Genomic DNA, 12,856 nt, shown 5'->3' on the forward strand with positions numbered 1-12,856 from the left:
GGATTCTCCTCAGAATCCTGAGAGGATCCTCTCCAGAATCCTGAACGGATTTTCTCCTGAATCCTGAGCGGATTCTCTCCAGAATCCTGAGCGGATTCTCTCCAGAATCCTGAGAGGAGGCTCTGCAGAATCCTGAAAAGATTCTCTGCAGAATGCTGTAAGGATTCTCTCCAGAATCCTGAGAGGATTCTATCCAGAATTCAGAACGAATTCTTTTCAGAATCCTGAACGGATTTTCTCCAGAATCCTGAACAGATTTTCTCCTGAATCCTGAGCGGATTCTTTCCAGAATCCTGAACGGATTCTCTCCAAAATCCTGAGAGGAGTCTCTGCAGAATCCTGAGCGGATTCTCACCAGAATCCTGGAAGTATTCTCTCCAGAATCCTGAGAAGACTATCTCCAGAATCCTGAAAGGAGTATTCGCTCCAGAATCTTGAGAGGATTCTCCCGACTTCCGAGAGAATTCTTTCCAGAATCCTGAGAGGATTCTCTCCAGAATCCCGAAAGGATTCTCTTTAGAATCCCCAAAGGATTTTCTTCAGAATCCCGAGAAGATTCTCTTCAGAATCCTGGGAAGATTCTCTCCAGAACCCTGAGAAGATTATCTCCAGAATCCTGAAAGGATTCTTTTCAGAATTAAGAGAGGATTTTCTCCAGAATCCTGGAAGGATTCTCCACAGAATCCTGAGAGGATCCTCCACAGAATCCTGAGAGGATTCTCCACAAAATCCTGAGAGGATTCTCTTTAGGATCCTGAGAAGATTTCCCTCAGGCTCCTGAGAAGATTATCTCCAGAATCCTGGAAGGATTTTCTCCAGAATCCTGGGAGGATTCTCTCCAAAATCCTGGGAGGATTCTCTCCAAAATCCGGGGAGGATTCTCTCTAAAATCCGGGGAGGATTCTCTCCAAAATCCTGGGAGAATTCTCTCCAGAATCCTGGGAGAATTCTCTCCAGAATCCTGGGAGGATTCTCTCCAGAATCCTAGGAGGATTCTCTCCAGAATCCTGGGAGGATTCTCTCCAGAATCCTGGGAGGATTCTCTCCAGAATCCTGGGAGGATTCTCTCCAGAATCCTGGGAGGATTCTCTCCAGAATCCTGGGAGGATTCTCTCCAGAATCCTGGGAGGATTCTCTCCAGAATCCTGGGAGGATTCTCTCCAGAATCCTGGGAGGATTCTCTCCAGAATCCTAAGTGGATTTTCTCCAGAATCCTTGGAGGATTCTCTTCAGAATCCTGGGAGGATTCTCTCCAGAATCCTGGGAGGATTCTCTCCAGAATCCTAGGAGGATTCTCTCCAGAATCCTGAGAGGATTCTCTCCAGAATCCTGGGAGGATTCTCTCCAGAATCCTGGGAGGATTCTGTCCAGAATCCTGGGAGGATTCTGTCCAGAATCCTGGGAGGATTCTCTCCAGAATGCTGGGAGGATTCTGTCCAGAATCCTGGGAGGATTCTGTCCAGAATCCTGGGAGGATTCTCTCCAGAATCCTGGGAGGATTCTCTCCAGAATCCTGGGAGGATTCTGTCCAGAATCCTGGGAGGATTCTCTCCAGAATCCTGGGAGTATTCTGTCCAGAATCCTGGGAGGATTCTGTCCAGAATCCTGGGAGGATTCTGTCCAGAATCCTGGGAGGATTCTGTCCAGAATCCTGGGAGGATTCTCTCCAGAATCCTGGGAGGATTCTGTACAGAATCCTGGGAGGATTCTGTCCAGAATCCTGGGAGGATTCTGTCCAGAATCCTGGGAGGATTCTGTCCAGAATCCTGGGAGGATTCTCTCCAGAATCCTGGGAGGATTCTCTCCAGAATCCTGGGAGGATTCTCTCCAGAATCCTGGGAGGATTCTCTCCAGAATCCTGGGAGGATTCTCTCCAGAATCCTGGGAGGATTCTCTCCAGAATCCTGGGAGTATTCTCTCCAGAATCCTGGGAGGATTCTCTCCAGAATCCTGGGAGGATTCTCTCCAGAATCCTGGAAGGATTCTCTCCAGAATCCTGGAAGGATTCTCTCCAGAATCCTGGAAGGATTCTCTCCAGAATCCTGGAAGGATTCTCTCCAGAATCCTGGAAGGATTCTCTCCAGAATCCTGGAAGGATTCTCTCCAGAATCCTGGAAGGATTCTCTCCAGAATCCTGGAAGGATTCTCTCCAGAATCCTGGAAGGATTCTCTCCAGAATCCTGGGAGTATTCTGTCCAGAATCCTGGGAGGATTCTGTCCAGAATCCTGGGAGGATTCTCTCCAGAATCCTGGGAGGATTCTGTCCAGAATCCTGGGAGGATTCTGTCCAGAATCCTGGGAGGATTCTGTCCAGAATCCTGGGAGGATTCTGTCCAGAATCCTGGGAGGATTCTCTCCAGAATCCTGGGAGGATTCTCTCCAGAATCCTGGGAGGATTCTCTCCAGAATCCTGGGAGGATTCTCTCCAGAATCCTGGGAGGATTCTCTCCAGAATCCTGGGAGTATTCTCTCCAGAATCCTGGGAGGATTCTCTCCAGAATCCTGGGAGGATTCTCTCCAGAATCCTGGAAGGATTCTCTCCAGAATCCTGGAAGGATTCTCTCCAGAATCCTGGAAGGATTCTCTCCAGAATCCTGGAAGGATTCTCTCCAGAATCCTGGAAGGATTCTCTCCAGAATCCTGGAAGGATTCTCTTCAGAATCCTGGAAGGATTCTCTCCAGAATCCTGGAAGGATTCTCTCCAGAATCCTGGAAGGATTCTCTCCAGAATCCTGGAAGGATTCTCTCCAGAATCCTGGAAGGATTCTCTCCAGAATCCTGGAAGGATTCTCTCCAGAATCCTGGAAGGATTCTCTCCAGAATCCTGGAAGGATTCTCTCCAGAATCCTGGAAGGATTCTCTCCAGAATCCTGGAAGGATTCTCTCCAGAATCCTGGAAGGATCCTGGAAGGATTCTCTCCAGAATCCTGGAAGAATTCTCTCCAGAATCCTGGAAGGATTCTCTCCAGAATCCTGGAAGGATTCTCTCCAGAATCCTGGAAGGATTCTCTCCAGAATCCTGGAAGGATTCTCTCCAGAATCCTGGAAGGATTCTCTCCAGAATCCTGGAAGGATTCTCTCCAGAATCCTGGAAGGATTCTCTCCAGAATCCTGGAAGGATTCTCTCCAGAATCCTGGAAGGATTCTCTCCAGAATCCTGGAAGGATTCTCTCCAGAATCCTGGGAAGATTCTCTCCAGAATCCTGGAAGGATTCTCTCCAGAATCATGGGAGGATTCTCTCCAGAATCCTGGGAGGATTCTCTCCAGAATCCTGGGAGGATTCTCTCCAGAATCCTGGGAGGATTCTCTCCAGAATCCTGGGAGGATTCTCTCCAGAATCTTGGGAGGATTCTCTCCAGAATCCTGGGAGGATTCTCTCCAGAATCATGGGAGGATTCTCTCTAGAATCCTGGGAGGATTCTCTCCAGAATCCTGGGAGGATTCTCTCCAGAATCCTGGGAGGATTCTCTCCAGAATCCTGGGAGGATTCTCTCCAGAATCCTAGGAGTATTCTCTCAAGAATCCTGAGGAGTATTCTCTCAAGAATCCTGAGGAGAATTCTCTCCAGAATCCTGGGAGGAAACTCTCCAGAATGGTTCCGGGTCATTTGGCCGAACGCCATTTGGCCGAATGCCGTTTGGCCGAACGCCATTTGGCCGAAAGGGTCATTTGACCGAATGCCATTTGGCCGAATGCCGTTTGGTCGAAAAATGAATGATGAACTTAGGTGACCATGCCCCCGTTCCCAGCCTCAATATAACTTGAAAGAACAGCCTATGAGTCAAAGAAGGAAAAATCTTTGATAAAATATAGGCAGTTTCAACGCCAACTAAGCCCTGAATATCAAAACTAGAAAGAATAGCCTATTATTAAAAGAAGGAAATATTTCTGATGATCATATTGGGAATTAGAATGTCGAAGACTTCTTCTGAATTCTTTCGATCACGATTCGGCCAAACGGCATTTGGCCAAGTGACCCATTCGGCCAGATGGCATTCGGCCAAATGGCGTTCGGCCAAACGGCATTCGGCCAAACGGCGTTCGGCCAAATGGCCGGACACCCTCCAGAATCCTGGGAGGATTCTCTCCAGAAAAGTGAGAGGATTCTCTCCAGAATCCTGGGAGGATTCTCTCCAGAATCCTGGAAGGATTCTCTCCAGAATTCTGGAAGGACTCTCTCCAGAATCCTGGAAGGATTCTCTCCAGAATCCTGGGAGGATTCTCTCCAGAATCCTGGGAGGATTCTCTCCAGAATCCTGGAAGGATTCTCTCCAGAATCCTGGAAGGATTCTCTCCAGAATTCTGGAAGGACTCTCTCCAGAATCCTGGGAGGATTCTCTCCAGAATCCTGGGAGGATTCTCTCCAGAATCCTGGAAGGATTCTCTCCAGAATCCTGGAAGGATTCTCTCCAGAATCCTGGGAGGATTCTCTCCATAATCCTGGGAGGATTCTCTCCAGAATCCTGGGAGGATTCTCTCCAGAATCCTGGGAGGATTCTCTCCAGAATCCTGGGAGGATTCTCTCCAGAATCCTGGGAGGATTCTCTCCAGAATCCTGGGAGGATTCTCTTCAGAATCCTGGAAGGATTCTCTCCAGAATCCTGGGAGGATTCTCTCCATAATCCTGGGAGGATTCTCTCCAGAATCCTGGGAGGATTCTCTCCAGAATCCTGGGAGTATTCTCTCCAGAATCCTGCGAGGATTCTCTCCAGAATCCTGCGAGGATTCTCGCCAGAATCCTGCGAGGATTCTCTCCAGAATCCTGCGAGGATTCTCTCCAGAATCCTGCGAGGATTCTCTCCAGAATCCTGCGAGGATTCTCTCCAGAATCCTGCGAGGATTCTCTCCAGAATCCTGCGAGGATTCTCTCCAGAATCCTGGGAGGATTCTCTCCAGAATCCTGCGAGGATTCTCTCCAGAATCCTGCGAGGATTCTCTCCAGAATCCTGCGAGGATTCTCTCCAGAATCCTGCGAGAATTCTCTCCAGAATCCTGCGAGGATTCTCTCCAGAATCCTGCGAGGATTCTCTCCAGAATCCTGCGAGGATTCTCTCCAGAATCCTGCGAGGATTCTCTCCAGAATCCTGCGAGGATTCTCTCCAGAATCCTGCGAGGATTCTCTCCAGAATCCTGCGAGGATTCTCTCCAGAATCCTGCGAGGATTCTCTCCAGAATCCTGCGAGGATTCTCTCCAGAATCCTGCGAGGATTCTCTCCAGAATCCTGCGAGGATTCTCTCCAGAATCCTGCGAGGATTCTCTCCAGAATCCTGCGAGGATTCTCTCCAGAATCCTGCGAGGATTCTCTCCAGAATCCTGCGAGGATTCTCTCCAGAATCCTGCGAGGATTCTCTCCAGAATCCTGCGAGGATCCTCTCCAGAATCCTGCGAGGATTCTCTCCAGAATCCTGCGAGGATTCTCTCCAGAATCCTGCGAGGATTCTCTCCAGAGTCCTGCGAGGATTCTCTCCAGAATCCTGCGAGGATTCTCTCCAGAATCCTGCGAGGATTCTCTCCAGAATCCTGCGAGGATTCTCTCCAGAATCCTGCGAGGATTCTCTCCAGAATCCTGCGAGGATTCTCTCCAGAATCCTGCGAGGATTCTCTCCAGAATCCTGCGAGGATTCTCTCCAGAATCCTGCGAGGATTCTCTCCAGAATCCTGCGAGGATTCTCTCCAGAATCCTGCGAGGATTCTCTCCAGAATCCTGCGAGGATTCTCTCCAGAATCCTGCGAGGATTCTCTCCAGAATCCTGCGAGGATTCTCTCCAGAATCCTGCGAGGATTCTCGCCAGAATCCTGCGAGGATTCTCTCCAGAATCCTGGAAGGATTCTCGCCGGAATCCTGGAAGGATTCTCGCCGGAATCCTGGAAGGATTCTCGCCGGAATCCTGGAAGGATTCTCGCCGGAATCCTGGAAGGATTCTCGCCGGAATCCTGGAAGGATTCTCGCCGGAATCCTGGAAGGATTCTCGCCGGAATCCTGGAAGGATTCTCGCCGGAATCCTGGAAGGATTCTCGCCGGAATCCTGGAAGGATTCTCGCCGGAATCCTGGAAGGATTCTCGCCGGAATCCTGGAAGGATTCTCGCCGGAATCCTGGAAGGATTCTCGCCGGAATCCTGGAAGGATTCTCGCCGGAATCCTGGAAGGATTCTCGCCGGAATCCTGGAAGGATTCTCGCCGGAATCCTGGAAGGATTCTCGCCGGAATCCTGGAAGGATTCTCGCCGGAATCCTGGAAGGATTCTCGCCGGAATCCTGGAAGGATTCTCGCCGGAATCCTGGAAGGATTCTCGCCGGAATCCTGGAAGGATTCTCGCCGGAATCCTGGAAGGATTCTCGCCGGAATCCTGGAAGGATTCTCGCCGGAATCCTGGAAGGATTCTCGCCGGAATCCTGGAAGGATTCTCGCCGGAATCCTGGAAGGATTCTCGCCGGAATCCTGGAAGGATTCTCGCCGGAATCCTGGAAGGATTCTCGCCGGAATCCTGGAAGGATTCTCGCCGGAATCCTGGAAGGATTCTCGCCGGAATCCTGGAAGGATTCTCGCCGGAATCCTGGAAGGATTCTCGCCGGAATCCTGGAAGAATTCTCGCCGGAATCCTGGAAGGATTCTCGCCGGAATCCTGGAAGGATTCTCGCCGGAATCCTGGAAGGATTCTCGCCGGAATCCTGGTAGGATTCTCGCCGGAATCCTGGAAGGATTCTCCCCGGAATCCTGGAAGGATTCTCTCCAGAATCCTGGAAGGATTCTCTCCAGAATCCTGGAAGGATTCTCTCCACAATCCTGAAAGGATTCTCTGAAGAATTCTGAGAGGATTCTTCGCTAACTTCGAATTTTCGCTCTTAAGTTATTCATACTTGCAGGATGCCTGAGTTCAATAAGGTCAAGGTGAAGGTGTCAGAAAGTTCAGAGCTGGAAGCAAACCATGATTGGAAAAGCTTAATTACCATCCTACTACAGCCTGCGTGCTACCTAGTTGCATGTTTTGCTTTTCATAACTAAACAAACAGTGTAAAGTGTCCCTAATGCCTTGAAATATCCGAATCCCCACTGAAACAACATTTCAACACAAACCTCCCTTATTTTTTCCCAAATATCTAGTTCACAAAACCCACCGAGAGGAACTGGACGGTTCCCTGTGGTTGCTGAGCAAGATCCTGACCCTGCTACCGGAGTTGATCGCCCGCCGTTGGCAGGTCCACTCGTTGGGCCGGATCCTAGCCAAACTACTCCACTATGGAAACAGTGTCAAACTGCGTCGGGAAGGTGTCCGTTATTTCCTTCTGTGGTACCAAGCGCTCGGTGACAATGCTCCGCCCTTCGTTGACGGCATGTTCACCGAGCTGGTTCCGGGCCTTACCGTTCCGCAGAAAGGAAGAACGGGACCCCTCTCGTCCGATTCGGAGTACATCGCCACCTCGGACATCCTGAACCATCCGAACATGAAGGGCGAACTTGGCGGATCGGTATTCCACGACACCGGTGCGCATCCAGTAAAATCGCCGGAGATTCAGCCCTTAATCCCTCCCAGCTCCAGCGAACGAACCGCGGCTCCCGATCCGAGGGACGGCCTCGAAATCCTGCTGGACTGCATGGTCCAGTCCAGCGGTTGTCTCAAATGGCGGGACAACAACCCCCAGAAACACATCCGAACCCTGAACTTCCTGCTGACGAAGTTCCGAGAACAGTATCTTCCCGTATTCTGCCCCAACTTTGACTACTCCACCTCCATCTACGAACCCAAGCTGGACCTTCCGGCCATGCGTAACATCTCCAAGCGCGAAGAAGTGATGAGCTCCTGCATTGTAGTCCTGGTCATCTGGATCGCCAAGTACACCCACGAGCGACACGTCAGCTCCAAGCTGGACAACCTGCAAATCGACGAAGAAGTCGTCGGAGAAAGTGCGTCCCTCTTGTCCAATCTACGCCACATGGGTTACACCCAAACACAGCTGGTTCGCGACGTCCTTTACTCTAGCAGAGACACCATCAACTTCGTTCACGAAATCTACCGGCAAGCTTTCCTGATGTCGTTCACCTCCAAGAGTCAGATCGAAGCTATGCGAATCGCAATATCCGTCTACCGGGACTGGATGAGCACGATTCCTCCACCACCATTCCTGCTGGAACCGGACACCAGCGAAGCATCACTCTCCGGAAGTTCCGTAGACGTACAAAATCCGGGGGCAAGGCCAACCAACCAACGACTCCGAACGGACTCCTATCTAGGGGCAATCTCCAAAGAAAACGTCATCATTCGTGCCGGGCTCCAAAACGTCCTGCAGGTTTTCGTGACCAATGCGGTTAACGTATTCATGATCAACACAGCGCACCTGAACATACACTTCCAATCCAAGACCAACAGCGACGGTTTTGCAACACCCCTCGACGAACAGACGGACATCTGCAAACGGGTGCTAAACATCTACCGAACGATGGTCATGAAGACCCGGATGGAGGCTAAAACTTGGGAACAGCTCCTGCTCGTTCTGCTGCAGGTAACCTCGGTAATCTTGCAGAACTCCCCACCGAACGCCAAGAAGAACAATCTGGGTGGCCGCCTGGCACAACCCATCTTCCAAACCCTCATCGTGACCTGGATCCGTGCTCACACCAACGTCGTCGTCAATCCGGGCCTGTGGGACAAGTTCCTCAAGGTGTTGTCCTCGCTCACCCACCGCGAAGAACTGATCGTCGAGTGGGACAAAACCATGCAGACCTTGACTCGGGTTCTGGCCCGGCAAGTGTACAACATAAACCTCTCGGATTTGCCACTGGATCGCCTGGCCGAACAAAAGGGCAAACGAAAGCGTGGAACGCCTTCCAACTGGACTCAGAACTCCTCCACGAGTCAGAGCGACAAACCGGACAATATCATCGCTCAGTGCATCAGCAATGGAAAATCGTCCGCCGAAGAGGCCGCAGGGGATGAAAGTCGCGTTCACGGACAAGGTCACTCGATAAGGTCGATTCCTGGAACACCTTCACTAAACCGAAGCTACAGTGAAGGTAGTTTGGCCCCGTTCCGAAAGTCCCGAGCTCGACGGAGAATTCGGAATAAACACCAGGCACCGAATTCGCAACAGCACGTGGCTGCGCTGCCGATGAATGTCGAACACTCGTTGAACCGCATGCTATCGAACGCTTCAGCAGGTGGGCTGAGCATCAGCAATGAAAACCTGGACATCTCGAGGTTTTCACACTGCGACGAATCGCTGGTGATGGGTGTCCCGACACTGCGAAGAGCTCTGTCGTTGGACTCGATCCGGCCTACGGCGAACAAACATCGGGGAAACGTTGGAAACGATACGGACAGCTATCGGTGTGGATCACGAAGTCCGTCTCCGACTGCGTCTAGTGGAATTGAGAGCGGTTCAATCAAGGATTCGCCAATGCAGATCGACGTGCTGACGGCGGATAGTTCCAGTATCGATACCCAGGATGAGAATAGCAACGTGTCGGCGGATAGACGGTCTATTTTGGCAGGCGGGACGGCTCGAGGTTGGCTTCCGGATGTAGCAGCGGTAATGTGGCGAAGAATGCTGGGAGCTTTAGGGGACGTGAACAAGATACTGAATCCGAAGTTACACGCCCAGGTGTTCCAGTATCTCGTGAACATGACGGAGAGCTTGATTAAAATCCGGATGAATCAAGGCATATCTCTTGATGGTCAGCCGATTCCAGTTCCGTTGAATCTAGTTCCACCGGTCGCTTTGGTAGCTCCTTGGTGCTACGGAGCACTCACCTTGGACGGACAGTACAGTCAAGGCAAGCTGTACGCCATGCAGCTGTTATGCACAATCGTCAAGAGTGGAGCATGCTTGGGGAACAACCAGTTTCCATTGTTCTACCACGCTCTTCATCAGGCCCTGTCCGGAGAAGATCGTGCAATGGCCTACACTGCGCTGCGTTACCTTGGCGGGCCTAGATTCCTCAGTCTTCTCCTTCCCGGACACACACTGCTTCTCCTGGACCTAGTACACGCCGCGACCATTGTCCTCACCTCTTCCGAAACGGGATCCCATGCTCCCAGGGCACAAGTAGCTGGTCTCCTTGGTTCCCTTCTTTGCTTCCCGAAAACCTCCCTTCCAGGCCCGGTCCTCCAACCCTCCGAACCTAACATCGACCTGATGGAATGCCCAGATCTTCAAGAGCACGTACTAAACATTGTCCTCCGTTGCGCTCGTCGGGAACCTACGGCCAAAGCACGATCCATCGCCATCGCATCCCTAGGTCAGTGGATCCTTCAAAATCTCACAAATCCGTCCAATCAATCCAATGCTCAATCGTCCACGACCGAGTCCTCCTTCAAGCAACGGTTTCCTCAGCATCATTCCAGCTCGCCGCACCAATCCCGCGAAGACGTTGCCGTAAACCCACGGATACGTGAAGCCTTTCAGGTGATTCTCCAAGCGCTACAGTTCAAACACCGAACCATCGCTCGACTTGCGTCTGAAACGCTGAAGCTTTGCGCCGAACAAGGTCACCGAATCGAACGGATAGATCGTCTACCACAGCTCATAATTGACACCCTCTGCCTGTCCCTCGAAATCCAGAACGTCCCCCATCCCAAGGATTCGGACAAAACCGTACTGACGTCCCTACTGTTGACCCTCGGAGAATTCTGCATGTCGTTCTCCGTGCAAACCCTTCAGCGACCCAAAGCCCCCGAATCGGACGAACCATTGATCCAGGTGGTGTTCAAAGTTCTTTACAAGATCGCCATGGGTATTCATAACGGCGAGAGGATCAAGCTGTTCACCACGGACGAAGACTTCGATATGACGATCACCGTGGATGACGTGCGAGAGCAGAGTGCATCGATGGAAGCTTCTTACCAGACGTCGGAGTCCGTCGCCAGCTGTCAGTCGGCAATCCGGCTCTGTGCCAAAACCGTGGCAATGCATTTAATCACAAATCTGGGCCATTTCCCGATGGGAATCGGCGCAACGAGGTTGAGTTCGCTGGTTGACGAGCAGGACGACCTGACGGGTGGAAGCACGACAACATTGCAACGGGAGAACTCCGTGATGAGTAATAGAGATTCAATGGATTTGGGAGCGTCCCAGGTACTAGCTTCGCCGAACTTGCAGCTGTTGATGTTGAGTTCTGAATTGGTGGCTAGCTTCATTGAGTTGCCGGCGCTGAAGTTACCTGGAGGAGGGGCAACTGCTGGGTTGATTACGGCAAACAGGCAGGTGAGACTGTTGCTCCGCGATTTGAACGGTAAGGCCTGTTGGGACGCTTCGATCTTGTACAAAGAACCAAGTCCTGCCGGGGAAGACACCAGTAGGCTAATGAAAGACAACTCGCCAACTGCTGAAAAGCATAACTCTACATTCCAACTACGGGGCGGCAGTGGGTCTTCGCGGATGTTCCCGGGAGTTGCCGCTTCGATTGATCCTATGACTTCAACCGTGGGACTTCCAATGGCTCCCCTCCGACACACGCTTCGGCATCGACCCGTACATCAGCTACCTGTGGCCAAGGATTTGGCGCCGGATTTGGATCAACTGGATGACCTGCTTCAGTACATCGGCTACACTAGTCCTGAATGTCTGGACGCCAACGGTTCTCCCTTGAATACGGCTGGTCCGTCACCACTGGGACCTCCGCTGGAAGGCCAAACCATATCCATCATCCTGAACCAGCGGGCCATCGAAACGGAGTACATCGCCCGGCAGAATGCCGCCGTTGGCCTGCTTGGGGAATCTCCGGCGTACAGCTTTGGAGGTTCCGTGGGGTACACTTCGTTCATCGATGACAATGCTCCACCGGCTGCGATCGGTTCGAGCGGAACACTAGCGGCGGCAAACAGGTTCAACACTTCCCAGACCGGAAGTGATCGGACCAGCGGAAGTTCCAACCTCGACGTGAAACCATTCCAATTCGGACGGATCTTGTTCAGCCAACTTGGGCTTGCCGGTTGGGAACGACGCAAGCGGACTCATCTGCTGCAGCGGACGGACAAGCTGCTCCGAGAGCTGCGTAACTTGGACAACCAAAAGTGCCGCGAAACGCACAAAATGGCTGTGATCTATGTGGCCAACGGGCAAGAGGACAAGAACAGTATCCTTCGGAATTCCTGCGGGAGTAGCACGTATGAGATGTTCGTGTCCGCGCTGGGATGGGAAGTTGAGCTGGAATCTCACAACGGGTTCTTGGGAGGACTTCCGCGGCAGGGATGCGGCCAGACGGCTCCGTACTACGCGACGCCTTTCCTGGAGGTGATCTTCCACGTGTCGACGCGGATGCCCTCGGACACTCCGGAGGCGATTCTGAACAAGACCCGGCATCTGGGAAACGATGAGGTGCACATTGTGTGGAGCGAGCATAACCGGGACTACCGGAGAGATATCCTGCCGACGGAGTTCTGCGACGTACTGATCGTGATCTATCCGCTGAAGAGTGGCCTTTTCCGGGTGACGGTCAACAAGAAACCGGACGTTCCGTGGTTCGGACCGCTATCGGATGAGGTTGTGGTTGGAGGTTCCTGTTTGGCCAGTTTGGTGCGAGCGTCGGCGATCAACGCGAGTCGTGCCAAGAGGACTTCCCTGTCGCTGTACCAGCAGTAGTAAGTTTAGGTGGGGTTTTTTAGGTTAGGTCGGGAATGATGTTGGTTTTGCTTCCATTCTAGTTATGAGGAGAGGAATCGATCGCTGGATACGGTGGCAATGCGGCACAAAGAGAACAACACATTCGAAGACTTTACGGCGCGGATATTTAGTCCGATTCCACCGCAGGGAACGGTTACCGGAGGAGCGATGGCCATGGGCGGTGTCGTAAGCGGTGGGTCGGCCCCGCTGGCGGCGGCACTGATCGACCATCACAGCCGAACATCGTCGAAGAGTA

At 52.0% G+C, this 12,856-nt stretch overlaps 1 protein-coding gene across 2 annotated transcripts in view; it reads left to right on the forward strand.

The window, feature by feature from the left end:
• Window positions 1-12,856, forward strand: part of LOC109423542 (probable Rho GTPase-activating protein CG5521) — a 45,211-nt gene that overhangs the window by 24,225 nt on the left and 8,130 nt on the right. For both annotated transcript variants that reach the window (XM_019698526.3, XM_019698527.3), the window contains 2 exons: window positions 7,106-12,578; window positions 12,642-12,853. In XM_019698526.3, the coding sequence (XP_019554071.2) occupies window positions 7,106-12,578; window positions 12,642-12,853 (5,685 nt within the window). The remainder of the gene's footprint in view (window positions 1-7,105; window positions 12,579-12,641; window positions 12,854-12,856) is intronic.

Source organism: Aedes albopictus, chromosome 1 (genome assembly GCF_035046485.1).
Source record: "Aedes albopictus strain Foshan chromosome 1, AalbF5, whole genome shotgun sequence".
Lineage (NCBI taxonomy): Eukaryota > Metazoa > Arthropoda > Insecta > Diptera > Culicidae > Aedes > Aedes albopictus.